The sequence below is a fragment of the Pelophylax lessonae genome (assembly GCF_965119305.1).
Source record: "Pelophylax lessonae genome assembly, chromosome: 2".
Taxonomy (NCBI): domain Eukaryota; kingdom Metazoa; phylum Chordata; class Amphibia; order Anura; family Ranidae; genus Pelophylax; species Pelophylax lessonae.
In genome coordinates, this window is record NC_138769.1 from 155481194 (window position 1) to 155508465 (window position 27272).

General features: G+C 42.3%; 2 protein-coding genes across 2 annotated transcripts in view; one reads left to right on the top strand and one right to left on the bottom strand.

Moving 5' to 3' along the window:
* Positions 1-27272, bottom strand: part of RTN4RL1 (reticulon 4 receptor like 1) — a 263221-nt gene that overhangs the window by 194855 nt on the left and 41094 nt on the right. The window lies entirely within an intron of this gene.
* On the top strand, positions 2347-3243 carry LOC309546638 (uncharacterized protein; the record flags this gene model as incomplete). Its single annotated transcript, XM_082246369.1, has 1 exon — positions 2347-3243. A coding segment is annotated over one exon (897 nt), but the record flags the coding sequence as incomplete, so codon positions are not given.

Below are 27272 nucleotides of genomic sequence, written 5' to 3' on the forward strand. Positions count from 1 at the left end.
GGGAGAGAAACTAGAACCGATCCTTCAGCAGTAAAGCCAATGGAAGAAAAGAAAAGTAGAAGCCAGCAGCACTGCACAAGTGGCACATGTGCCAGCAATAAGGGAGTACTACTGGACCTCCTGCTTGGCAGGTGCCAAGGCCCCCCTTTTGAGCTGATGAGGCCTGGGCCCAGTACAGGAGGGCTGGCTGTACTGCCTTATCAGTGACCCTGCATGTGGGTTCAGGTGAATTGCAATGCCCGCTACAGTTATATAGCACTAGGGTGTCTTTCCAAAAAGAATGGCACTGCAGCACACTGCACCATTGCTAGCACACAATCATGCATTATAATGCATACATGTGAAGGGGCCCCGAAGGTGTATAAATACTCCAGACATCATAGGTGAAAAGTAGACATAGCTCATGCCAATGGTCATCTGAGGCAAGCAAGTCTGCATTCTGTCTGGAAGTGAATAAAAACACTTTTTATATATTGATTTTAGCAACTGTTATATTAAAGACAATGCATAAAAAAATCCACAATGAAGTATTTAACATTTGTACATCCAGTGTTAATAATTAAAAGGGATTCTGACATCAGTGAAATAAATTATATATTTACACAATGACCTCTGAGCAACCTCTAAGCGTATAGTTTAAGGGTAAAAGCTGCCCATGCGTGAATTCCAGACATTGTTGACATTAATATTAATGCCTCAACTGAATTTGTTTGTATCAGACTTTCAACAAAGCACTCCAAACCACAATTAAGTAATTAAAATAAATAATAAAAAATTAATCGTCTCAAAGTAAGCCTCGTTATGTTTATTTCTATATAAGCTTGTCACTGAAAATGAGTCTGCTCTTTCCATGAATTTGCAGTTCCACTTTGTAGAAAAACCAGGGGGGGGGGGGGGGACATAGACAGGCTGTGATGTTAAGTGGTAATATTTAGGGAGGGGAGTGTGTTCAAAAGCCTGTTTATGAAATGTCAGTTTTCTGGCAGTAATAAACTATGAATAATGAATTATAGTTGTTATTTAGGTGTTTACCCAATTCACCTTCCCTGGGTTCTGTTTTACATATGTATATGCCTTTCACAATAAAATGTATACCTTCTGGCTAGCTGTACACTCACACACATACAGAAATTCTGAACATGCATGTTGTCTGCTTTTAACAATCCTGAGTTAATGTTCCAGAGCAACATGTAACATAAAATTTGAATTGTTATTTAGCTATTATTCCTTTCCATATCTGTCCTCGGCACTCATTTTCTCCATTCTTCAAAAAGTGTGTTATGTGGAATAGTTTCGTTCAGCCATTCTTAATCAGGACTTCATGAAACCCTAGGATTCCTCCAGAGACTGCTGGGCGTTTCTTGGGCTGCGCCCAATTAACCTCCAATGGCCAATGCCATTTGGCATAACCAGTGGCATGGCACCAATGATTTTTTTAGCGAACAATAAGGGTGGCATTCTCACTACCAATGTAAGAGTGGCTTTCTTCTCACTGTCTACCACAGTGAGTGGCATTTGTTCCACTGACCACCAATTAATTTCGTACACTGAGACTTGAAAATTATGTTTAAGGGTTCCTCTCAGGTTAAAAGACTCGTTTAGCTCATTTTCAGTTTCTATCTAGTTTAGATAAGTCAATACTTACCTCATGGGGTACATACAAGCATACCAAGTTTAATTAGATGGAGGATGCTAAGGTAGCTATACCAAGCAAATTGGTTACAGCATCTAAACTAGATGCAGGTAATGTAGCATCCGTGTATGCTTTCGACTCTAGGCTTCATTGTTTTTAATATTTATTGTCTCTTTTTTAGGAGGACAATAGGTATTAGAAATGTAAATCAAGTTCTGATGTGGCTTTCATTTATTAAGTGCTTGCGCTTCCATTTCTTATTGTATTAAACACAATGATTTGTAGGCGATCGACTATTTTCAGCTCAGCCGTCAACATTGTCTAATTCTGTATTTCTGCTTCTCGGCCTTTTGGCTAAGATCAAGTGTAGTATCGACTTTAGCCCTTAGGGGTGTCTCTGCTTTACGGCTAGGACGTTGAGAAACATTTGTATCTATCCAAGCCATTTGGTCCTTGTGGGGTACCCTCTGCTCGGCCTTGTAGGATCGTTGATTAAATTCAGCTTCACCTACTCGCTGCTATTGGGTTAGAGGCTTAGCCCCCACAAGGAACGAGATTGCGATCTTCCCTCCTCCCCCCCACTCTGCGCTACTACCTTCGGGCAGTAGGCGCACAAGGGCCTTTTTAAAGGCTGCGAAAGAGTGAAGACGCCGAGGAATAAGAAGGAAGCCGCCGAAGTTCTCCTGAAGCGACTACCGACGAACTCCTCCGTCATGGGGAAGAGCACTGGGAAGAAGAAGCATGTCCCCGCCATTTCTGCCAAGACTTCGGGAGAAGTCGCTTCAACCTCCACCCCCACCCCGGTGGCCGTTAGCCAGTCGGGCTCAGCAAGGCCAACCAGGTCCGCAGACGGGCTTCCTACCCTGGAACCCTGGATGAGGCAGACAGTGGTGCTGCAGCTGAAGGAGGTGGACGGAAGAATCCCCGACATGACCCCGGAAATCTTTGGCAAGAAAATGATCCTCGAGCAGGGGTTCAGCAAGGCGGAGACACTGTCCGTGCAGACCTTCATGAAAGGTATATTCTATATAACTTTTGTGTCTTTACAGGTCTGTAGAAGATACTGGGAGGCGGTGAAGAATTGTGGCCCGGAATCCCCTTTCCGCAACTTCGTTGCGAACACTCCCATTCAACGGGATGAAAGGCGGGTGACGGTGTCCATGAGGAATCCCCATACCCCAGCAAAAGACATCGCTACCTACCTCCAGAGGTTTTGCATCGTGGCCAAAGACCCAGTCCGAATCCTCGATGTCAACGGCTTCTGGACAGGTAAGTGGGCAGTTTCTTGCAGGTTAAGGAGAGAGCCTTCGGGGGATCTCCAACACCTGAAGCCCTGCTTCTCTCTGGGAGCCTCCGCAGGACTCCTTTACTACGCAGACATGCCCCAGACCTGTCGCAGGTGTGGCATGCAGGGTCACGTAAGTTTTGGTTGTCAGGAACCTTCTTGCAGGTTCTGTCGGGCTACAGGCCATGAGACCAAGGATTGCCCGAGGTCCAAGACCTGTAACCTCTGCGGATTGGCTGAGCACGTCTACAGAGACTGCCCCCAGAGATCCCGGTCCTACGCTGGAGCCCTGCTCAAGGGCAGAGCCCCAGACAGCGCTGGGAAAAAGAAGCCAGGGGAAAAGACTGCGAAGGAACCTCGGAAAGCCACTGGTGAGTCCCCCCCTCCCCAGGCCCCTACCACCTCCTCCGACCCATCCCTCCCCAACCCCCCTGAGTCGGAGGTGACCTCACCTGCCCCTCCCCCCTCCCAGCCCCCCCCCGCCCTGTCCTCCATGGAGGACTTCCCCACCCTGCCCACCGCCCCCCCCACCCCACCCCCCACCAGCAAAGGCCGAAAACGGAACCTAGACAGCCCGACAACTGAAGAACCCACCAAGCGGCCCACCGTGGCCCAGCAAAATGACATCGCTGGACTGGACCCAGTGGTGGAGGACCTCGAGGACCTCGAGTCTGCGGGGGAAGACGAAGGAGAAATGCAGGTAGGTAAGGACCTGGCCCCCCCAGAGACTGACCTCACCCAAGACCTTATGGACAGCGTCCTTGAGGAGTGCGGCCTGAACCAGGACACCGGACAGGCGCAAGAGGCAGTGGAAGAACCACCCCCCCCCTCAGGGGAGGTAAGTTCAGCCCACCTGCTAACTAGCCCCTTCATCTCCTTTACATGATGGCAGAGATCTCTATCTTTTCCATTAATGTTAGGAGCATCAAGGATGCGTCTAGAAGACAGGTGGCGCTGACATTTCTTTCCACACAGCAGAGTGATGTCTACATGCTTCAGGAGTGTGCCCTACCCTTCTCGAGAAAGTACACTCATCTGTCCTCCCAGTGGACCCATGGTCCCTCCTACTGGTCCGGGGGTGTCGATTGTAAGTCTGCAGGGGTAGCCATTCTTGTCGGGGGTGGTCGTTTCACGGTTGACTCCGTCCAGGAGCTCGTCTGTGGCCGTCTTTTGGTCGTAGACGGCTCGTGGGCGGGAGAGCCAGTTAGGCTCATCAACGTGTACGCCTCCCCAGATAAGAATGAGCGACTGGAGCTTTTCCAGACCCTGCGGACCCAACTCGTCACCACCAGGGCAGTAGTAATCGGCGGTGATTTTAACTGTCCGATTGAGGAGGATGGGCGCAGCTCCAGCATGTACGCAAAGCTCGACACCACGTCTAGGCTGCTCAAGGAGATGATCGCGGAGGCTTCCTTGAAGGACGCCGTGGGATCCATAGGGAAAGGTTCCGTGAACTATTCGTGGTGCCGTCCTGATGGATCCGTGCGTTCTAGGATAGACTTCGTGCTCACCTCCAAGACAGTCAGACATCGCGGGTTCTCCATGGTCCCCTGCTTTTTCTCTGACCACAGGGCCATTCACTTTCGGGGTGACCTGGGCGAGGGCTTTGCCCCCGGTCCGGGCTCCTGGAAGCTGAATGGTACCCTGCTGGAAAATGAGGAACTGCTGGAGGAACTCAGGGAGGCCTACATTACCTGGAAGGAGGACAAGAGGTTCTTCAGAAAGGTAAGTGACTACTGGGAGTTTGTGAAAGTCAAGCTACGCAGCTTCTTTCAGGCAAGGGGACGCCAGCAAGTGTGTGCCAGGAAGAGGGAACTCAGGAGACTGCAACGTCAGATGCAGTCCCTGCAGGACCTTCACCACTGCGGCTGGGACGTTAGGCAGGACCTGGAGGACACCAAGAAGAGCCTGAAAGGACACTTCGAGGAAGAATCCAGGCACCTCGTCTTCCGTTCCAAGGTGGAGAATCTTGAGAAAGGTGAGAAATGTAACTCTTTCTTTTTCAGGAAACTCCACTCAGGACACACTCCCTTGTCTGAGCTGCGGGACGAGACCGGAACACTCCAGAAGGGGAAGGAGGCTGTGATGCAAGTTGTCAGCGACTACTACACCAACCTCTACTCCCCGAAAGAAACAGATACGGCTGAGGCCGACAGGTTCTTGTCAGGTATCACTAACCAAATTGATCCTGCAGGTATGTCGGCAATCAACGCCCCCTTGGCGCTGGAGGAACTGCACTCTGCCGTCAGATCCTTTAGGCAAGGCAGGACCCCGGGCTGCGACGGTCTCCCAGCGGAGCTCTATGTAGCGCTGTGGGATCTCGTTGGCCCGGACCTGCTCGAGCTGTACGAGGAGATGGTGGTGGAGGGCACAATGCCTCCGTCGCTGAGGGAGGGGATGATCACGATTTTGTATAAGCGTAAGGGGGAGAGAGGGGATCTGAAAAATTGGCGTCCCATCTCTCTCTTGAACGTGGACTACAAAATCCTCGCCAAGGTTCTGGCCAACAGGCTGAAATCTGTCATCGGACAGATCATCCACCCGGATCAGACTTGCGGCATTCCTGGTCGCAGGATTGCGGACAGCCTCGCGCTTGTCCGGGACACGGTCCAGTACATTCGAGGCCGCCGTGTGCACGCGGCCCTGGTCAGTCTTGACCAGGAAAAGGCCTTTGACCGTGTCTCCCATGAGTTTATGTGCAGAGCTCTGCGCAGGTTTGGTCTTGGGGACATGTTTTGTTCGTATGTGAATGTGATGTATAATGACATTTGTAGTACGGTGTTGGTGAATGGCTGGAAAACTGACCCTTTCCCTGTTCTCTCTGGGGTCAGACAAGGCTGCCCTCTCTCACCTCTGCTTTTTGTTTGCTGTATAGAGCTCTTTGCCGAATGCATCCGACAGAACCCAGAGATCAGAGGGATCACCGCACCGGGACCGGACAGAAGGGTTGTCAAGTGCTCACTCTATATGGACGACGTAACGGTGTTCTGTGCTGATCAGCGCTCCATCGACTCGCTCGTCCAGACCTGTGAGGACTTCGGCAAAGCTTCAGGGGCAAAAGTCAACTGCGGGAAGTCAGAGATCATGCTCTTCGGAAAGTGGTTCCTGCCTTCTTCTGCATCAATCCCTTTCAGCATCAAGGCGGACTTCATCAAAATTCTTGGAGTTTAGTTTGGAGCTGAGGGCGCAGCCCTGAAGTCTTGGGAGGAGAGACTGTCCAAGATGAGACAAAAGTTTGGACTATGGAGCCTCAGAGAACTCACCATCGAAGGGAAAACACTGGTACTCCGCAGCGAGATCCTCCCTGTGTTGCAGTACCTCGCCCAGGCCTGGCCCCCCCGGGTCAACACCTGCAAGGCCATCACCAGGGCGGTGTTCCACTTCATCTGGGGCTCCAAGATGGACAGAGTGAAGCGAGCAGTCATGTTCAAGGAACCCCTCAAGGGCGGTAAGGGCGTGCCCGACATCGCAACGTTACTGGGGGTGTTCTTTGCCTGCAACTGCATCCGCAGAACTTTGATTGACAGAACTTCGGACTCTGGAGGCAACTCCATGTCCCGTTTTTTCCTCCTGCCTCTCTGGAGGTCCCTTGGATGGGACAAATGGGACAGCTCCATCCCCTACAACTGGGACACTCCTTGGTACTACTTGGACACTTTCAAGTTCATCAAGGAGCTGGGGCTGCATGGAGTTAAGCCCGACTTGTGGAAGCCAAAAACTATCTACAAGTTGATCAGAGCATCGGACATTGCTGAGACTGTTCCAGGCCTCCCTTCAGCCACTTGCAAAGTGGTCTGGAGGAATGTTTCCTCAAAGGGACTCACCAACAGGCATAAAGATCTGGCGTGGATGGCTGTCCAGGGGGGTTTGCCACTCAGGACATTTATGCATGCCAGAAACTTGTGCAGATACAGGCACTGCCCCTTTTGTATCATTCATGAGGAAACGTCATTTCACGTTTTCTGGGAGTGCTCATTTGCACAGAGCCTGTTGAGGGCCTTGGAACCTGAACTGAGAGACTTTGTCCCACAGACTGCCATCACACATTTCGCTGTGCTGAATGGACTTTTTCATGGGACTTTTTCCCAAGAAGACATTGACAACGCCTGGCGGGTGTTGTGCTGCTTTAAGGACGCTTTATGGTGCGCCAGAAAGCGCCTTATCCACCAGAGGGAGAGGATGTCCATTGAGGACTGTCGCAGACTGATCCACAGTCTGCTCAGAGACTATAACCTGATGGATCTCATGGAGGAAGAGGAGGTCTGAAGATTTCCCCTTCCCCCACTCTCCCTTGTGTGTCTTTGTCCATTCAATAAAGCTTCGGGCCTGTGATTTCATTCCCCCTCCCCCTACCCCCACTCTCCCAACCCCCATCACACCTGTTGCTTTTTTGAAATGTTTTAGTATTTATACAGTTTGAGTAACGCAACGTATAGACACTGTTATTTAGTTTCATGCTTCAGGGGTATTGCGGCGTCATGCATGATGTGATGGCACGGGGTACCCTTACTCCGCACACCACATCAGGCATCATACCGCAGAATGAATGTATGTGATTGAATGTATTTATTAGTATGACCGGAAATGTATTGTAATGTAGTGTATTTATGCGCTGCGTCGCAGTACAGGGGAGAATGTACCCCGACAAAAGTATTGTTTTTTGTATATCTTTTATGCAAATAAAGATTACATTTTCAACCAAATTTCTGCTTGAAAACTCTAGTGTTAGGATAACAAATACATAGCGAGTGCAGTTTTTCAACATCATGTATAAAACAGCAGTAAAACACTCACTGAAGAGCACCAGTATGTACATATATAGCGCCCCATGTACATATATAATTTCAAACAAATTATTGAAACAATTGTTTTCAAAATCACTAGTACTTAATAATGATTACTTAGATATACATGATCTCTTTAATTTGTATATCTAAAAATAATTTAAAAGTCTATACAGTCCTTTCAAATTTGCAGAAGCAGGTGCATGTACCCCAATGATACTGTACATTGGTGCTTTTGAGCTTCCCAGAGACATGGGCAATCTTCACCTTTTTGGATCAGAGGCAGAACTGGTCTTCCAACAAATCAGTATTTGTACCATTGAGTGATTAGATCATAGCAAACATCATCTCCAATCAATACACAGCACTTTGTATTAGTTCTGCAAGGAGGAAGACATGCCATTTCATTTTCTGTGTTTATCAGCAGAATTATTATCAGAGCATCTAAGAAGACCCCTCTAAAACTGAATCCACAGAATACTTTAGACTCATTCTTTCAATGTCCCCAAATTTCCCTCCAGTCATTCTACTATTTATGTTCTACATAAGAATCAAGCATCTGGCTTCTAATTAAAGTACAGACATGAAAAATTCCCAAATACCACCTCCCTTTCCTCCACAATTGATATAGAAGCATATTAGTACGAAACAAAAAGTAACATAACAATTCAAAAGCATTTGAGGGGGAAAAGCTAATCCTGGAGCCTGTGCAAAAAACTACACAAACTCTTCAGTGACTAGTGTAGCACCCTCCAAGGTAGGTGCTAGAAGAGAGTATTGTTTTTGGGTCTTTAGGCTTATCAGGAAGATAGCCAGGTAAATTTAGAGTGCTCTCTGCCTACCAGGGAGAAGGATCTATTAATAGAGTCTGCTCATGGTACTCAGGTGCAGCTCAACTTGTCTGAACGTTACACACTGGTCCAATAGGGAGGCATAGTGGACAGTGAGAGGAAACCTGACAAGTAAAGGCACAGGCATTGTTACAGCCCTGGTTATTGGCAGAAGAAAGTGCCTTGTTTCATGCTGGGTAACTGTATAAATGCCAGGGGCACATGTGCTCAGGGTCTTCGGCTGGAGAGCGGAGGGAGGGGCTGCCCCTTCTCTGTAGAAGTTAGTTTACGGCCTTGGGTAGTTGACCTGAGGGCCTGAAAGTCAGAGCGAAACTGAACCCAGAGGACCTGCAGAGCTGACTGGAAGGGAGACACCAGGAAGGATCTGATTCTGCCTACTGTGAGTACAGATCTGTCATGGGGCCTGTCCTGCAAGGACCATCCCTTTAACTAGAAGAGTCAGTGGACGGGTGTCAGTCCTGGGGATGCTAGAGAGTGTCTTGAAGATAAAGTAGTTGCATCAAGTCTGCTGCTAGAGAGAGCAAAAAGACTTAATTCTTCCATACAAGTGGTAGTGTGTCTGCTTCCACAAGTAATCTGGTGAGGCCAAGTGAGAGTTGTCCTTATCTACTGTGAATAGTTAAGTTGGAGTATCCGACTATTCCCTTCTCCCATCGAAGTTTCACAATAAATATAAAAAAAAAAAAAACAAATACCCTGGACTGTTTATTGAGTAACGAGCAAACGGGAATAAGGAGGAATATATGAAAAACACCCAGCAACTGTCTGCAGGTAATCAGAGGGAGGCTTAAGAAGTCAACACACAGCAAGCCCTACGGGGACAGTGATACACTAGCATAAGTATATAGAAAGTGGCAGCATCAGTCAAATAGTATGCTCTACTAAAAGACAAAAGAGGTTTATGGGTGAACTCAAGCATTTACCAGTAGAAGAAAAGTTATTTTGAAAGGAAAGAGCACTTAATTGTTCAGGTAACATGTGACCAAGACTGTTGGCACAGGAAGGACATGAATGGCACCTGAAGTATGATGAATGTTGATCCATAAGGTGCTTGTCGTAGCCTGAAAATGTGGGTCTTTAGCATCACAAACTGTAACCAGGTGTCAAAAGTGCCAGTTGTAATAAGGTTACCTGTCATAATTGGGATCATGGAAGACTTTTGATATTTAATACTTAATTGAATTACAATTGTGTATCCATACATATGAAAGGTTTACTTCTGTGCCTTTATTTAGCTTACTTTTTATGACCCTGATCCTTGAGTTAAAATGCCTCACTATGTCTGTCAGCTTCCCAACCTTGAAAATATTCAATTTAACAGTATTACATAGTTACATAGTTAGTCAGGTTGAAAAAAGACACAAGTCCATCTAGTTCAACTGATAAAAGAAAAAAAAATCATACAATCACATATTCACAATCCTATACCCACAGTTGATCCAGAGGAAGGCAAAAAACCCCAGCAAAGCATGATCCAAATTGCTACAGTAGGGGAAAAAAATCCTTCCTTATACCCCGAGAGGCAATCGGATATTCCCTGGATCAACTTTACCTATAAATAATAGTGCTCAGTTATATTGTTTATGTACATTTAGGAAAAAATCCAGGCCTTTTTTAAAGCAATCTACCAAGCTGGCCAGAACCAGCTCTTGAGGGAGTCTATTCCACATTTTCACGGCTCTTACTGTGAAGAAACCTGTCCACATTTGGAGATTAAATCTCTTTTCCTCTAGACGTAAAGAATGCCTCCTTGTCCTCTGTGATGACCTTAACCACTTTACCACCGGAGGATTTTCCTGCTAAAAGACCAGGGGTTTTTTTTGCGATTTTTTACTGCGTGACTTTAACGGACAATTGCGCGGTCGTGCGACGCTGTACCTAAACGAATTTCACGTCCTTTTTTTCCCACAAACAGAGCTTTCTTTTGGTGGTATTTGATCACCTGTGCGATTTTTTGATCACGCGCTATAAAAAAAAAAAGAGCGTAATTTTTGCAAAAACAACAATATTTTTCACTTTTTTTATATGAAATTCCCCCCAAAAAAAATGTAAAAATCAAAATTTTTTAAAATTTTCGGCCAATTTGTTTTACGCTACCTATGTTTGGTAAAAAAAAATCGCAAAAAGCGTATTTTGATTGGTTTGCGCAAAAGTTATCGCGTTTACTAACAAAGGGAAAGATTTTTGTCATTTTTGGTGTTTTTTTTTTTTAACGAGTAATGGCGGCGATCTGCGATTTTTTTTTGCGGTACTGCGACATTGCGGCGGACAGATCGGACCCTTGACTGACATTTTTGACACTTTTGGGGGTACCAGTGACATTACTGCAGTAATCAGTGCTATATATATGCACTGTTACTGCAAAAATGACACTGGCAGGGAAGGGGTTAACAGTATTGGACAGGGAGGGGTTAAGTGTGTCCTAGGGGCGTGATTCTAACTGTGCAGGGACAGGTCTACTAGTGTAAAAACAAAGATCAACAGTTCTACATAGTAGAACTGTCTGATCTTCACTTTTACACAGGGAGAACTGACAGGCGGCTTGTTTACATAAGCCGCTCTGTCTTTCTCCCGCTGTACCGGCGATCGTAGTGTGACCGGCGGACATCGGGTCCGCCAGTCACACTCCCGCACTCCTCCGTGAACGAGCCGAGGCGGGCGCGCGCCTCAGCGGGCGTGCGCCCGCCCGCTATTGGCTCTAGAAGGAGTGACAGGCGAGCGACGTAGACCTACGTCACTCTGCCTGGCCGGGGCCGACTGCCGCAGTAAATATACTGTGCGCAGTCGGCAACCGGTTAAAGTGAATAACTCAACATCAAGTTCACTATATGGATCCCTTATGTATTTGTACATGTTGATCAAATCCCTCCTTAATCTCCTCTTCTCAAGAGAGAATAAATTCAGTTTCTCTAATCTTTCCTCAGAGCTGAGCTCATCCATGCCTCTTACCAGTTTGATTGTCCTTCTCTGCACTTTCTCCTGTTCCCTGATATCCTTTTGAGGATTGGTGCCCATAACTGAACTGCATGTTCCAGATGAGGTCTTACTATTGATTTTTACAGGGGAAAAATGATGTCTCTCTCTCTGGAGTCCATACCTCTCTTAATACATGAAAGAATTTTGCTTGCTTTTGAAACTGAATGCAGCTTGGCATTGCATGCTATTATCAAGCCAAGATCCAGCAAATCCCCTAGATCCTTCTCCACCATTGATTCCCCCAGTTGTACTCCCCCTAGTATGATTGATTCATGCATATTCTTAGTCCTCATGTGCATAACTTTACATTTATTAACAATAAACCTCATTTGCCACCTCGTTGCCCATTTAAACAGTGCATTGAGGTATTAAGTGCTAATAACTATATTGAACAACAGAGACCTGGAGCTGTTTGCAATCCTGGGCTTTTTTTTTTTTTAATGTCTTAAAAGTGAATATTCACATTATTTTGTTCAGAGGTGTCTGGTTCTCTTTACATTCTCTCAGGTCTAGGGTAACAATCTTTTAGGGATGCTGTATTGCCTATGGCAACCAGATTCCAGCATTCCTTTCTTAATGCAAGACAGAAAATGAAAGGATGAACTTGACAAGGTGCTATGGGGAACCCACTTTCCTTTCAAACCCTTTATTTCATGAGGTCAGTTGTGCTGAAATATTGCGTTACATACTAGATCGGAAAAATACAAAATGTCATCTTATATAGTGCTAATATTCATTCACTCATGCCTTCTGCATCAGACACCAGCATTGATGGCCCAAAACTACAGGGATACTGCTTGCATTTACAGAATTTTTGCATAGCCAGCACATTTGACTTAAGTTGGACAAGGTTTACAGAGATAAATTGCAATTCCCTAGGACTTTTCACTCACTAGGGTATTCCTAAAAATAGCTCGGCAAATGCAGGTCCTCACTACATTCATTTAAAGCCCCACCGCTCATCAGCTCATTACATACAATGCCATGAGAAGAAGCTTAAAAAGGCGCACATAGACAGAAATTCTTTGAAGTTAGCAAAGGCAGATTTATTAAAAGAAAAAAAAAAAAGAAGCAAACCGAGCAGTCATCAAGAAATGTAAGCCATATATTTGATTCTCTTTTCTTATCACGGCAGGTGGAGCCCTTTTTCCACCTGTCAGAAAGTGAGGGTTGCATCCTATCTTGCCTCAGGCAAAATCCCATACAATCTTAGCATCATGCGGAAGGCCACAAAAGCCACAGCTCTGTCAATGGTGAGATGAGCATTAAAAGAGGCGGTCAGACACAGAATAGAACAAAGATGGCAAAGTAAGGTAATGTGACATTAAGGAGTGGTAACAAAATGTAGAAAAATGTTACAGTCCAACTAAACTTTCAGTTTAAATGAGCTATTCAAGTGCATCAAAACTAAAGGTGTGCAAAGTCTTATAGTTAATTTCATTTAGAAAACATCAGCTTGTCCCTTACTAACATGCTGCAGAGAAAGACCTTTGCTGTTCAGGGAAATAGTGGCCTCTCTTCAGAGATCTGATGCTCCCCTTCTGAGTCAAAGGTAAAACTCTCCAATCAACAGAGTGCATGAGCTTTGCTGGTTGCAGAGCTTTATTTATTACTCAGCAGCCAGAAATAAGGTATCAGGGGAAGGAAAATGTTTCATCCTTGGACACTGCGCCAGGGAACATGATCCACTGGAAAACATAAAGGAAATCTATGATCACAGTATACACTTTCATTTTTTAACACCAGCATTGTAATAACAATACAAAACAATAGTTATTTTTTCGACAATCCCAGCTTACTGGAAAAAAAAATCTCCTTTTATGTTGTGAGTTCTGCCTATCTGCTGTCCACCTCTTTCCCCAACTTCCTAGATTCCCTGCCTACTTTGCAGCTTCTCTGCTCTTTATTTTCAATCTCTAAGGACTACATATCCCATGGCACCTTGCTTACTGCAATCATTGAATATTCCTGTAATGATTCCCCCCTCCTGAAACTCCTCCTCCCAGCACCTCTGTAATTCAGACAGCAGGCTCTGTGAATTCTGAGCATCATAAAATTAACGGAAGTAAATGTGTGAGGATTTCACAAAGTAATTTAAATACTCAAGATCATTCGGATTAATAGGAGTAGGCTAGAATTAATTCAAATACAATGTGGACATTATTATATAATTTTACATTCCAACTATAAATTTAGGAAATTAGTAAAAATTAGGAAGATCAAAGAGATGGTATTTTGCATTATTTTGTACATTAAAAATATTAGAGTTGGGTTTCTTTTAAGTTGTGATGATTTACCCCATCTGGAAGATTCCTCTAAGAAAGTAGTCTTCTATATTACACCACTTGCTGACTGCTAACTGTAGATTTACTGCTACTGGTACCTTGTGGTGCACATGCGCACTGCTGGCATGCCCCCTGAGGCATGCAGCAGCATGATTCCGTGGCTGTTGTGTCCAGTGAACACAGCAGTGCTAGCCAGGGTATCATGTGATTGCTATGATTGCTCATAGTAATCACATGATTATAATGTAAACAAAACAGTCATGAATGGCTTCCATTCATGACTGTTTTGCTTACTATTGTGATGCTGTGATTGACCCACAGCTATCACATGGTACCTGGGCCAATCACAGCACCCTGCATCATGTGATTACAGATCACAATCGAAAGAAGGGTGAAAGCCATTCATGACACCTAAAACTACTGCTTATAACATTGCTCCTCAATTAGTAATAATAGTGTAAAAAAAAAATATCTCTCCCCAAAGCTGTACTGTGTCACTATGGTTACAATGAACTACTCTGATGTGAGTGTGTAAAAAAAAAAAAAAAATCTTAAAAAAAAAAAAAAAAAGAAGGAAATGTCTAAAATATTGAATATTTTTTTTTTTTTTTTTTATTGTCACCAGATAGTATACCTGATCACCACCACATCAGTCATATCATGATGCTGTACTGTACTGATGAAAGTATGGTCATGAAGGGGGTAAAACCTTCCAGTGCTCGAATGGTTAAAAAATAGTACATACAGTGCATTGCGAAAGTATTCGGCCCCCTTGAACTTTTCGACCTTTTGCCACATTTCAGGCTTCAAACCTAAAGATATAAAACTGTAATTTTTTGTGAAGAATCAACAACAAGTGGGACACAATCCTGAAATGGAATGAAATTTATTGGATGTTTCAAACTTTTTTAACAAAAAAAATGAAAAATTGGGCGTGCAAAATTATTCAGCCCCCTTAAGTTAATAGCTTTCTAGCGCCACCTTTTGCTGCGATTACAGCTGTAAGTCGCTTGGGGTATGGCTCTATCAGTTTTGCACATCGAGAGACTGAAATTGTTGCCCATTCCTCCTTGCAAAACATCTCGAGCTCAGTGAGGTTGGATGGAGAGCGTTTGTGAACAGCAGTTTTCAGTTCTTTCCACAGATTCTCGATTGGATTCAGGTCTGGACTTTGACTTGGCCATTCTAACACCTGGATATGTTGATTTGTGAACCATTCCATTGTAGATTTTGCTTTATGATCACTGTCTTGTTAGAAGACAAATCTCTGTCCCAGTCTCAGGTCTTTTGCAGACTCCATCGGGTTTTCTTCCAGAATGGTCCTGTATTTGGCTCCATCCATCTTCCCATCAATTTTAGCCATCTTCCCTGTCCCTGCTGAAGAAAAGCAGGCCCAAACCATAATGCTGCCACCACCATGTTTGACAGTGGGGATGGTGTGTTCAGGGTGATGAGCTGTGTTGCGTTTACGCCAAACATAACGTTTTGCATTGTTGCCAAAAAGTTCGATTTTGGTTTCATCTGACCAGAGCACCTTCTTCCACATGTTTGGTGTGTCTCCCCGGTGGCTTGTGGCAAACTTTAAACAATACTTTTTATGGATATCTTTAAGAAATGGCTTTCTTCTTGCCACTCTTCCATAAAAGGCCAGATTTGTGCAGTATACGACTGATTGTTGTCCTATGGACAGAGTCTCCCACCTCAGCTGTAGATCTCTGCAGTTCATCCAGAGTGATCATGGGCATCTTGGCTGCATCTCTGATCCATCTTCTCCTTGTATGAGCTGAAAGTTTAGAGGGATGACCAGGTCTTCGTAGATTTGCAGTGGTCTGATACTCCTTCCATTTCAATATTATCGCTTGCACAGTGCTCCTTGGGATGTTTAAAGCTTGGGAAATCTTTTTGTATCCAAATCCGGCTTTAAACTTCTCCACAACAGTATCTCAGACCTGCCTGGTGTGTTCCTTGTTCTTCATGATGCTCTCTGCGCTTTAAACAGACCTCTGAGACTATCACAGTGCAGGTGCATTTATACGGAGACTTGATTATACACAGGTGGATTCTATTTATCATCATTAGTCATTTATGTCAACATTGGATCATTCAGAGATCCTCACTGAACTTCTGGAGAGAGTTTGCTGCACTGAAAGTAAAGGGGCTGAATCATTTTTGCACGACCAATTTTTCAGTTTTTTATTTGTTAAAAAAGTTTGAAATATCCAATCAATTTCGTTCCACTTCAGGATTGTGTCCCACTTGTTGTTGATTCTTCACAAAAAATTACAGTTTTATATCTTTATGTTTAAAGCCTGAAATGTTGCAAAAGGTCGAAAAGTTCAAGGGGCCAAATACTTTCGCAATGCACTGTGTATATATATATATATATATATATATATATATATACATATATATATATATATATATATATATATATATATATATATATATACCAAAGCTGGTACAGAGGCAATAGTCTTGCAGAGGACAGAGATCAAAACAGCAGCATTTTTATTGTTGACGTTTCAATGAAGCTCAGTCTATCTTTCTCGAGTCTGAGCTTCATCAAAATGTTGCTGTTTTGATCTCCCCTTCAAAGCCCCTGAGTGCCTCTGTACCAACTTTGGATTGGTACGGAAGTCTTTGTGGGTCAGCACCTAGGCATTTACCTCAAACATAGAGAGCCATGGCTACCTTTGGGGACATATATATATATATATATGTATTAGAAAAAAAATACTTTAGCAAAATCATCAAAATTCCTCCTTGAATGCCATGGCAATGGATCATGTTGACACTAAAGTGTATTATTATATTTGTTCAGTTAAATAATGTTAACCTGTTCAAAATACCTTCACAGATCATGGTCAGTGTGGAAAGGGACTTTCAAATAAAACAATTTAATAGAGTTGACTTGTTATTTGAAGCTAAATGTGACCAATGTAATCATTGTTAAACTGAAATCTATCTTTGCATTTGGTTCCTTTCTAGGTGGTTCCATTCTCTTTAAAGTTCTTTTAAAAAAATTATTTTCTCAATTACTGTAAAACATGTAAAATCATGAGACTAAACTGCGGTGACAAGTGTCTTGCTGAAAATATACATTGTACTGCTTGTATTTTCTATTATTATAGATGTGTTAATCAAGTCATTAGACAATATGGTCACTGTCATGAGATATATTACATCAAAATAGGTATTTAAGTTGCATAAAAATTGTATAAAGTTGTCCAAATAATAAGATAAATTTGCTGATCCTACACGTGCAGTTAATGACAATAAATATTTAGCCCTGTCATCTTTATGGGGTACTAAAATAATCACTTTCACAACAGCACACAGCAGGAGGTAGCTGCTTGAAGTGAGTTCCAACTTTTAGGTGTGATATTGCTACATTTAATTCAAATTAGAAAGCAAGTAAAAACTAAGTACCAGTTAAATAAAGTCCCTTTTCACATCTGTGTTCCGGGGGATTGCACCCCAAATCACGCAAAGCATAAAACATGAATCCTTACTGAAGTTGTTTTGCGGTGCAATCCATTCCTAATGGCACCCCAATGCACCTTGCTAACAATCATTTTAGCACACCAGAATGCATAATAATATTTCACTCAGTAATATTTCATAAATTAGGCCCTTCATTTTAAGAAATTTAACATAAAAGGGAATTAAGTGAGATTAGAACTTTCAGGCTACACACAACAATAATTTAGGCTTTTCTCCAAAGGGATTTTTCATGCAAAAACAGTACTTTTTGTTTGAACCAAAAAATGTTTGAAAAAATACAAGATGAAAAGACAAGTAAAAAAACTGAAATTCTAGCATCTACAAATCAATTTTTTCTAGCAATGACATATACTTCAAAATTATCACATATTTTAGACTGCTCATATACTGTATGTATGGATAGACTTGCATTTTCTAAGATTACTTGAGATAAAAAGAGGTACGTTTCCTTTTGATCTTTTCCTGTCATTGTCTTTTTTACTACCAGCCTACAGATCTGCCTTCCATTGCTAACTGCTCCTCTAAATCTCCACAACGCGGCCTTCTCCATTCTGTACAATGTCATAGATTCTAGGGAGGATGCTTTTACATCCAATCATAGAAAGACATTGAGGCTGCATTATGTTGAGGGTCCAGTGGGAAACAACTACATTTGTCAATTCTAAGAGCGGTAAGACCATCCCCACTCCACTTAACAGGAATATTCCTGGACCCCAATATCGTAATGGAGCCATCAACATACTAAATCTGAAATGAACATTCAAATAATCATTAAAAGGAATAACTTTTGTCAAGGGTAATGTAATACAGACAGATATACAATTAAATACTTCTACAACCATGAAAACTGCACTGATAAAGGTAAGTAAAAGATTACTAACCATGGAGAACGCTTGGTTACGTAATTATAAAACAGGAAAGCAGCATATGTCTAACGTGAAAAAACTTGTATGGAACTTTATGGGACCTCAGCATTTTACTATAATAATTTTTTCACTTTGCATGTGCTTTACTTCCAGTTTCAATGCTGGGCCACAGAAAACAATGAGAATGCATGTTCTGAAAACCAGAGGCAGGCTTTGTTTAGTATTTATATATATATATATATCAAATTGCAGCGCTAAAAAGAAAAACTGAGCAGGGCAATAACTCACCCTTCTTAATATAAAAGTTCATAAAATTTCAAAAAGTTCAAAAGAATTCCAATCTCTCACGACTGTCCAATAGAGCAGTGGTCCTCAACTCCGGTCCTCAGGGCCCACTAACAGGCCAGATTTTAAGTATTACCTTGGGGAGATGCAGACTAGAGTACTGCAATCACTGAGCAGCAAATTATATCACCTGGGATGTATTTCAGTTATCTTGCAAACCTGGCCTGTTAGTGGGCCCTGAGGACCAGGGTTGAGTACCACTGAAATAGAGGATTCTCAGATGCACCAATCCAATGTAACATGTAAATAAATTAGAAAGTCCAACATAGTGTGATACTGTAATAGATAGGTCAATGAAGAGGGGGCAGGTCACACCAGTGATGGAAGTTAGAACAAACACATAGTGCTCTCTTCCTTCTTCTCCACAAACTCACTTTACCAATAACTCAAATAGGAATTTTAGGTAGTTTGTATCCCCCGTCATTACACCTTCATCTCCAGCAGTCAAGACCTCCAAAGTTCAGCTCTCATACTCAACAATGAGAGAGACACCGGTGGTTAAAAAGTGGAATCCCATTTCTTGACATTAGTAACAGCTAGTAAAAACACGGTTACTCACACATGTCACAACACTGTATAGACGACAGCGGTGTAAGCAGGGGTAGCAACCATGCCCAACGCGTTTCCAACTAAAGTTGATCATCAAGGGGCCTAAAGTGTAGACTACTAAGCCATATTTATACATACCGGGACATTCAAATAATCAATAAAAGGGATAACTTTTGTCAAGGGTAATGTAATACAGACAGATATACCATTAAATACTTCTGCAACCATGAAAACTGCACAGATAAAGGTAGGTAGAAGATCACTATCCATGGAGTACACTTGGTTACGTAATTATAAAACAGGAAAGCAGCACATGTCTAACGTGCAAAAACTTGTATGGAACTTTATGGGACCTCAGCATTTTACTATAACATTTTTTTCACTTTGCATGTGATTTACTTCCAGTTTCAATGCTGGGCCGCAGAAAACTATAAGAATGCATGTTCTGAAAACCAGAGGCAGGCTTTGCTTAGCTAAACTGAAACCCAAAGAAATTATTAAATGAAAAATGTAACATTGGATTCAATGGTACAGACATCTCCTGGCAGATTTCCTAAAAAACAAAATAGAGATTTTCTTGGCAAATGTGAGCCCATTCTTTAAAAGGAAAAAAAATATATAATGTTATGTGGGGACACATAGGAGTGGGTATATATAAAAAGGGTAGGAAAAAAGGTATTCCATGGTAATGAAATCCCCAGCCAAACAACAATTTAGAACCGATGTATGCATCTCTGCTGTACTAAATGGCTATATAGTATGAAGGGGGTACCAACACTTTCCAGATGGTGAAATCCCACAGAATCAGGTGCCACTGCCCCTTCTCTTGCCACTTTTAGGGCCATACTCACTAGCATTGCACTGCTAAAGGAGTTCTCTTTCCTTATCATCTTAGGCCAATCTATTTTTTTAAATGTTTTAGTTAACTCAGAAATAAAGCCAAAATAACAGAATAAAAATAAATAGCCTAATAACTAAATAACAAAACAAGGTTTTCCCGCAACATTCATGTTCAAGCTAGAGATTTCCCCTGTTGTGTTTTTTTTTTCTCAGTCTGATGGCCAGCATCATTCAACCCACTTTCTCTGAACCAAGGTTGTCCTGGTCCCACCCCAGCCTGTTATCGGACAGTGAAAGGGAAAGTGGAGCAAATGATGAGCTCATCCTCCTTCATCTACTGTATTATGCTTCCTGACCGCACCTAAACTGACTGTCTCATTATACTGCCTCCTCTTTTCACACTCTGATGTATAGGGACTATAAGAGGCTGATGCTAAGTCAGATTTAGGTAGCTGCATTACTTGCATTTTACTACTTTACCTCCGGAAGATTTACCCCACTTCACGACTAGGCCACTTTTTTGCGATAATGCACTGCGTTGCTTTAACTGACAACTGCGCGGTCATGTAACACTGTACACAAACAACGTTTTTGTCCGTGTTTTTTCCCACAATTAGAGTTTTTTTCGGTGGTATTTATTCACCCTCACCACTGCAGTTTTTATTTTTTGCGCTATAAACAAAAAAAGGCTGACAATTTTGAAAAAAAAGCAATATTTTTTACTTTCTATATAAAACATATCCAATAAAAAATGTAAAAATCAAATTTCTTGATACATTTAGGCCAATATGTATTTTGCTACATGCTTTTGGTAAAAAACAATAATAAAAAAAATCCCATTAAGCACATATTATTTGGCTTGCACAAAAGTTATAGCGCCTACAAACTATGGGATATAAATTGGAATTTTTATTCATTTATTCATTAGTAATGGCGGTGATCAGTGAGCCAGACTGCGATATTGCGGTGGACATTGGGACACTAGCTGACACTTTTGACACTTTTTGGGAACCAGTGACACTATTACAGTGATCAGTGCTAAAAATATGCACTGTCACTGTACTAATGACACTGGCAGGGAAGGGATTAACCATCTAAGGAAACCAAAGGATTAAATGTATGCCTAACCAGTGTTTTGGTTTATTGTTAGGTGCTTTTACTAAGGCAAGTAATGGATTTTATTTCCTGCTTTGCGGGGAAAGGAAATCTATTACTTCCCCATTGACAGGACAGGGCTTTGCCTTGTTTATATAGGCAGGGCTCTGTCCTGTGTAAATTCATGAGGATCGGCAGGTGCTGGAAGTAATCCATTGGCTGGCACCCACTGATCGACATCTGCTGTGTTTAATCACAGCACGGTCAGGTCACCAGTGGCACAGGCGTGCATGTTCCCCCTACCCGGAAGTGCCAGGCCATGTATCCAGTACATGATCTGAATCTCTAAAACTAGAACCCAGGAAGCAGAGAATTTTCATTAGACACACAAAATTCATGAAAAGCACAGAGGTCCTCAGATTTTTATGCATTTGTTATGAGGGTTTACTATCATCCTAAAGGGAGAAACACTCCTAAAATCAGGTACATATAGGGGGTGCTGGGCAATGGCACCACGTTACTCTCTAAATATGGGTTTAACATGAATCATGCTGTGAATGATGGAATTGGTTTTTAAAGTGGTTGTAAACCCTTACATATAATCAGTGCAGTGAAGTGACAGGCCTCAGGTGATACACAGAAATGAAGCAAATCCTCCTACGTATGTTGTACCTGTTTATCTGCAATCACCTCTACATCTGTTAAAAGTTCAGGATTTACACAGCATTTCTGGGCTTCTAGAGGTGGGGGAAGGGAATCTGATGTCACATTGCACAGCACAGAGAGGAGAGCTGAGTGTAGTCTGAGACCTGGATAGATGGAATGGACACCCACCCCCCCCCCACCCCCCCACCCCACACACACACACATACATAGAGTTTCAATTGGAAACAAGCACAGATGAAGCTGTCAATCACGTTCTGAGTGCTGGTGGGGCCCGGGCCATCTTCTGGGATTCTCATGCAGACAGTAGAGGGAAGACACAGCAGAAATCACCAGGGTAGCTTTGGATTGAGGTAATTACACACTATAGAGCATGGGTGTCCAACCTTTTGGCTTCTCTGGGCCACATTGAGTGTAGAGCAGGTTGGAGATGCCTGCTATAGAGGGTAATGCTTTGTTCATTTTTTCTTATTTCAGAGGTTTGTATCCACTTTAATTACAGAGCTGCATTAAATTGTGTCTTTTATATCTGTCTAGAATTCAGCTTTCAGCTCAGTATGAGATATCAGTTTGTGCAATATTTTCTTCTTGTTATCAAATCAGTGTGAATATATGACATAGGCTTCTAAAATGCATTTGATACACTATGTGCAATAACCCTTCCACAGTAGGTGCTAATGCTACTACTGGCCTGCAGCTCAGTACTAGTAGTATAGAGACAGTCATAAACTAAAAGCTGTTTTAGGTATCTGTCCGAAGTGCTTTTTCTAATCTCTGTTATCTTTTTGATAAAAGACCTCTTCTAATAAGTCCAAACCTACATAGTGAAGTTATTTGAAAATCAATATGGAAAATGAAGACATTTATTTTTGTGACATGCCAAACGCAAAATTTAATCCTTTACTGGAAAAAAAAATAACCCTATCTTATTTTTATCTCTTTTCGGTCGGCGGATACCTAAAAACGTATTATTCCAGTGTTTGGCTGCTCATAATTCCTTTGAAATTCCCTTCAACACAATTATTGACACTATACCAGCATCATTCCTCCAAGTTTCTCACTCTTTTATGTTTGCACAAAAATTCAACTTTCCTGCAACACTAATATTGAAAATGTGTGATCATATTCTACCCCATCTCAACTACTGCAGTTTGGTTCAGGTCTGTTTACCTTGCAGCTTTCTACTCTTTTAATCTGTTGAAACCTTGCTGTGAGAGAAATTATCATCCTTTTACAAGTTAGGTTAATTAAATGCGACATGAAGAAAAAAAAAATGCCATAGCATCTTCCAGGAATGGGAGACAAAGCTACTTTAGATGCAAAGCGAGTTTAAGTTTTGCATACACAGATTCCTATAAAACAGGGTGCTTAACCAGGTTTCCATACATAAGTTTCTAAGTAGGCTCTTCCACTATGTCTGGGATCAGTGAAATACAAAAATAATTTTTTTTTATTCTTCTAGCCTCTCAAAAACAAATTCAAAAGAAAAGTCATAATGTGTAAAAAATAATTCTCTATAAAAATATATATATTTTTTTAATATCTTACATGGGGTGGGGGTCTATATACGCCATAGATCATTAGGAAAGTGACCAGCTGTATAGTTAGATAGTTAGTCATGTTGAAAAAAGACACAAGCCCATCACTCTCAACCAGTAGAAACAAATATGTAAGAAATTTGGTGAAAACCTCTGTATATGGAACCCTATGTCCACAGCTTATCCAAAGGCAAAATAACGTATGCTCCAAAAAAGGAAGAACATTCTTCCTGATCCCTAAAGGCAATCCGATAATTGATGGATCAATATGGTGTTTATACATATAAATGGTACCAAGTATTCATATTCTGTGCATATAGTAGTGCATCAAGGTTTTTTCTAAATAAGTAACTTGAGCTAGAGTTCCTGAAGGAGTCTATTCTACATTTTCACAGCTCCTACTGTGAAGAAGCCTTTCTGGATGTAGAGGTTACATTTTTTTCCTTCAGATGTAAAGAGTGACCCCTTTTCCATTGCAATGAGTAACTTTGCACCAAGTCCAATTTATGGACCAATTATGTTATTATCCACTTGCAGACTGCCCACCTTACTCATACTGCGACAGGGAGGCCGCTCTGTGCCAGATCACGTGCCTGGTGTGTGATCCGAAACTTCCGGGTCTGGGGCATACGTGCGCACCACCACCGACCCGCTTCAACTGTAATCACACACATCGGGAGCCCAGTGGCAGGTGCCGGCACCTGCCGATTACACAGTACACATGCAGAGCGGCTGTCTGACTATGTAAACAAGGCAGATTGCCGTTCTGTCAGAAGGGAAGGTATTGATACAGTGTTCCTACAAAGCAGGAACACAGATCTTTGCCTTCCCCTAGTCAAATCACCTTCCACACAGTGAATAAGCAAATAAGCACAGACTAGGCACACAGTTAACCCTTTGATCACCCCTGATGTTAACGTCTTCCCAGCCAGTGTCATTAGTGCATATTTTTAGCACTGATCACTGTATTATTGTCACTGGTTCCCAACAATTGTCAAAAGTGTCAGTTAGGTGTGTGATTTGTCCGCCACTATATTGCAGTCCCACTATAAGTTGCGGATTGCCGCCATTACTAGCAAAAATAAAAAAAAAAAGCTATAACTTTTGCACAAACCAATGCTTACTCCCAGTAATATGCTTACTGGGATTTTTTTTTTTACCAAAAATATGTAGCAGATAGCATATTGGCCTAAATTAATGAAGATTTTTTTAATTCTTTTTTTTTTTTATTGGTATGTATTAAAGCAGAAAGTAAAAAAAAAATATATATATATATATATATATATTTTTTCAAAATTGACGTTGTTTTTTTGTTTATAGTGCAAAAAATTAAAACCACAAAGGTGATCAAATACCACCAAAAGAAAGCTCTATTTGTGGGGGAAAAAAGAATAAAATTTGTATTTAGGTACAGTGTCGCATGACCACACAATTGTCAGTTAAAGTAACGCAGTGCCATATCTCATAAAATGGCCTGGTCATGAATGGGGTAAAACCTTCTGGAGGTCAAGTGGTTATACATAGTGTTCAAGTTACCCCTTAGGCTTCTTTCACAGATGAACAGACAAAGACAGCGACAAGACAGCATATTGTTTATGCAAACAGGTGGATGCAGACAGTTGTCCACCAATCTTTGCATGTATTTGTACATTGAGAGGTTACCTGAAGTTAGACAGATCTGTCACTCGGCAGCGCTACTATACAGAAAATACCTTGCATTTTGTTTTCAATGACTGAGCAAGGTGCAGAGGAGGGAAAGGATGATGTCACAATCTACACATTGTCAAGAGTATTCATTAAAAAAAGCCAAGGTGTGCTCTGAATGGTGGTAATTAGAGTTGAGCGGACACCTGGATGTCCGTGTTCGGCGGGTTCGGCCGAACTTGAAAAAAAAGCCCGGGTCCGTGTCCCGGACTTTTTTCGAACTTTACCCGGACACCGAACCCCATTGAAGTCAATAGGGACCCGAACTTTCAGGCACTAAAATGGCTCTAAAAAAACAATGGAAAGGGCTAGAGTGCTGCAAATGGCAGCAAAATGTAGTTAAGAGCATGGCAAGTGCTCTTAAAAAAAATTCCCCTTTAAATTTGTAATTTTTAAATAGCAGATTAGAACAGCAATCTGTAGTAAACAGACTGATAAAAATATATATGTTTCTCCCTCCTCCTCCTCCTCCTCCTCCTCCTCAGTGGGCTCAAGTGAGGGCAAAAAGATCGTTAACTGCACCACCCCCCACACAGCAAAATCGATGTAGATCGCTAACAGACGATTGTTCTGTCCTGTGTCTCCTATCTGTCCCTGCCTAATCTCTCCAGCCTGTCCCTAAAATGCTCAAATATCTTTCCCTGCCTACACTCCGACCTGTCCCTGCATTTCTTTCGGGCACAATTTTTCCCTGTCTGTCCCTAATCAGCAGCAGCCAGCACGTATGATGTGTGCTCTCTCCCTACACTACAGCAGAATGACGCACCGCGCTGTGTCTCTCGAGCTTATAAAGACCTGGGTCACATGCTTCAGATGGCCAATCACAGCTCCTAATACATTAGTAGGCATGGCTGTGATGGCGCACACCAGTTAAACGCTTGTTGATTGGCTGTTGAAAGCCCGCCATTAAAAGCGCGCCATTACATACAAAACAGGAAATAAAATTACCGAACATGGATTTTAAACCCGAACATACAGTAAAGTTTTCGGGTCCGTGTCCAGGTAACAAAAATCCAATTATCCGGTACGAACCCAAATAATACAGTCCGTGTTCGCTCAACACTAGTGGTAATGTCATGTCACCCCCCCCCCCCCCCGTGCTCAGTGTACAGAGGGGAAGCTGTTTGAGCATGACTGCAAAGATTGCATCTATTTGTTGGGTGGGCTATTACTTTGGGTTTCAGCATCCCTACCAGCCATCCAGATATAAAATATGGATCTTTACATTGTACCAGGCTGGACCAATGTAAGTTTCCAAAAATAGATAATTATTCCTGAAGTTCTGTTTTAGCTCCTGATAGCATGGGAAAGAGTTAGAACTTTGAATTTTTATTGCTTTTTCCCCATTCAACAGATTTTCTGTCCCGGTTTTCACCAGGCAAAAATTGAGGGGGGTTTAAAATAATTGACAGCTGTCACTGGAACAGGAAGTGAGGGGGGAATCACCCACTGAGAACACATGTTCCAGTGACACCAGTCACATTTTGGCTCCCCTCTACCTTTTCAGGATCAGTCTTCTCAACCCACAGGGAAACAAAACCATACAAAAATTCTCCTCCAAACTAAGAAAAAGGTTTCATCTGTAATTCCACTTTACAAAAAGAGCTTTGAAAGCATTTGAATTGTCATAGGACAGAGGGATTTAAGAGAAATCTCTCCATGACTGGCTAGTTGTCTACTTTGTGCTGCTTTAGTAATGTTAAGGAGAAAAAAGTATTGGGGACAGAGGTGCTGCTACCCAAGTTGACCGATTGATTAACTTGGATACAACCAACCTGTCAGATTTTACATGCAATTATTGCTAACAGCTATTATAGCCGCCAGCAGTAATCACTGTGTTATCCCGGCGGACAATAGCTCCATGGGAATGATTCCCCCATCAATACTGACTGTATTGATGGTAAATCAAGCTACTTTCTTTCCTGCAACCAATTGCTCCATCTATGGTCAGCTTTAGCTACAGCCATATGCATGACCAAAGACATTTGATCATGGTATCTCTACCAAAAAGGAGTACATGAGTTCAGATTGGGCATTGCTCTTTAAAACAGAACAAATCCCCCCCATTTTAGCTATTTTTAAAAACAGTTACATTCAAGGCATGAAATGAGTAATATTGTCACAGCTGCTTGTGCTTTTAACTGAACTGTCAAGCCATCAAAATTCTGGTGTCATAACTGAACACATGTGCAATACCATGACAACAGAGGATCAGTAAAGGATAGTAGAGTTTAGTTAAACTTTAACACAGATGTAAAACAGATTACAGATCCAATCTCTAACACTTGGCTAATAAATATGCTCATGTGACCACTTGAAAATCTGAGACCAGAGATTTCTGTAGCCAAGTATTC